The sequence below is a fragment of the Nothoprocta perdicaria genome, unplaced genomic scaffold (assembly GCF_003342845.1).
Source record: "Nothoprocta perdicaria isolate Ctin4 unplaced genomic scaffold, notPer1 scaffold_479, whole genome shotgun sequence".
NCBI lineage: Eukaryota > Metazoa > Chordata > Aves > Tinamiformes > Tinamidae > Nothoprocta > Nothoprocta perdicaria.
The window spans coordinates 52,150-54,059 of NW_020455731.1; the positions used below are offsets into that span (position 1 = coordinate 52,150).

A 1,910-nucleotide genomic window follows, 5' to 3' on the forward strand; every position below is an offset into this window, starting at 1 on the left:
TCTCACTAAGCGCCTTTTTCCTTTTTCCCTGGTTTCCKGTGGACCGTAAGTGGGGTTCTTATCTGCTCAGTAGTTGTCCTCTGAGGACCTCAGCAGGACAGAGGTTAGGAGAAAAGGCGGCTGACAGCAGGGGAGGGTGCCCAGGTGTGCCCAAGGCGACAGGTTTCCTGTGCGCCTGCTGCTGACCTGGTTCTGTTCTCTCCATCCCAGCCCTTCTTCAGGCTGCTGAACCTGCGCAAGCTGGGCCTGAGCGACAATGAGATCCAGAGGCTGCCGCCGGAGGTGGCCAACTTCATGCAGCTGGTGGAGCTGGACATCTCCCGCAACGGTGAGGCCGGAGCTGCGCGGGGCGCGCGGCGGCGGCGCTGGGCMGGGCGTCCTGCCCCTCCGGCTGCCCCGGGGCTCCCTGCTGCCCTTCCGCAGCCCCCACGCGGGGATCCCTCAGAGGGTCCGAGCTGCAAAGTTGGGCTTGTCGTGCTGTGTCTCAGGTGCCTTTTGTCCTGCTTCCTATTTGTTGGGCTCTTCCCAAGCCTCTTCTTTTGTTTCAYGCATTTTTCCAGACATTCCAGAAATCCCTGAAAGCATCAAATTCTGCAAATCCCTGGAGATCGCAGACTTCAGCGGGAACCCTCTCTCCAGGTAGGAAGGCCTGCAGTCCTGCACAGCCGAGTACGAACACTGAGGTTCCCCGGGGCTTTCTCTGGTCTGCRCCTTGGATTCAGCGTCCCTTGCAGTCCACATCCGTGCTCACTCTGGCTGTGGCGACATCCAGGGATGTGTCCGAGTCGCTGATATCGGGGTGCCTGGAGCCCTGTGCCGGAGCAGGGCTCTGCCCTCTCCCTCCGGCCTCGGCTCCCTGCACCTCTCAGTCTGCGCCTTTGGCTGTGGCTCTTCTGGGTTTGCAGGCCGTGTTTTCAGCCGGGGTGACTCGGTGCGTTCTCTACCGTCGTCCCCGGAGGTGTCGCTTGTACTGCTGCCCGTTGTGCTTCTGGGCAAGCAGTGCCCAAATTGCCATTTTAAGGAGATTTCACCTTGTTTYCCTCCTTCCCTCTTGGTGTCAGAATGGTGTAGCTCTTCAGTCAGTGTCAATCCCCGCACCACAGCAGCTCTTGCTTTAAAAGCCACCTTTGGTGGCCTGGGGTTTGTCTGCCCAGAGCAGCGGGGCAGGGCAGCTCCAGGAGCAGCCTGGAAACAGCAAAGGCTGCATCTTCTTTACGGGTCTTCCCCTGTTCTGCTGCACCCTGGAGCTGCTTTGATGCTCCCTGGTCCTGGGAAATGCACTGGCATCATCTGCAGAAGCATCCTTGCCTGCAGGCGTGGGTTGCTTGGAAGCCCTGCCTTCTTCCAAGCTCAGCTGGCCCCGTGGCAAAGCTGGGCCTAGGAGCTGTGTGTGAGCGCTCCGGAGCTGGCCTGCCCAGCGGGACATGCGGCCCCGGGGCTGGAAGGGGTGTTGGAGCCTTGGGAATGGGGGCGCGGGCTCAGGAGCCCAGCTCAGAGCAGCTTCCTGCCTCCTCCTCTGGCGTGCGGGCAGCGGTTGGGATGAGGCCGGGATCTGGGCATTCAAGCGAGCGCTCAGGGCTTGTCGTGCGCCCGGAGCTCGAGCGGAGCTCACCCTGTTGTGTGCTGCAGGCTTCCCGAGGGCTTCACGCAGCTGCGGAGCCTGGGCCACCTGGCCCTCAATGATGTGTCCCTGCAGAGCCTCCCCAGTGACATTGGGAAGTGAGTATGCTTGTGTGGGGGCACGGGGGAGCCCTGTGGGGTGTCCAGGGGAACGGGGGGCCCTCCCAGCACAGCCGGTCCCTGCGCTGAGCGTGCCAGCCGTGCACCTCCCCAGCGTGGTCCGTGCACCTCCCCAGCGTGGTCCGTGCACCTCCCCAGCCTGGTCCATGTCCCCCCCAGCCTGGTCCATG

The 1,910-nt window shown here is 62.6% G+C and overlaps 1 protein-coding gene across 1 annotated transcript in view; it reads left to right on the forward strand.

The window, feature by feature from the left end:
* The first annotated feature begins 239 nt into the window (after nt 1–239).
* The window catches only part of SCRIB (scribbled planar cell polarity protein), a 75,925-nt gene continuing 74,254 nt past the window's right edge, over nt 240–1,910 (forward strand). Inside the window, exons 1-3 of the mRNA XM_026047111.1 lie at nt 240–328; nt 561–639; nt 1,630–1,719. Coding sequence (XP_025902896.1) covers nt 295–328; nt 561–639; nt 1,630–1,719 — 203 coding nt within the window. The 5' untranslated portion in view covers nt 240–294. The remainder of the gene's footprint in view (nt 329–560; nt 640–1,629; nt 1,720–1,910) is intronic.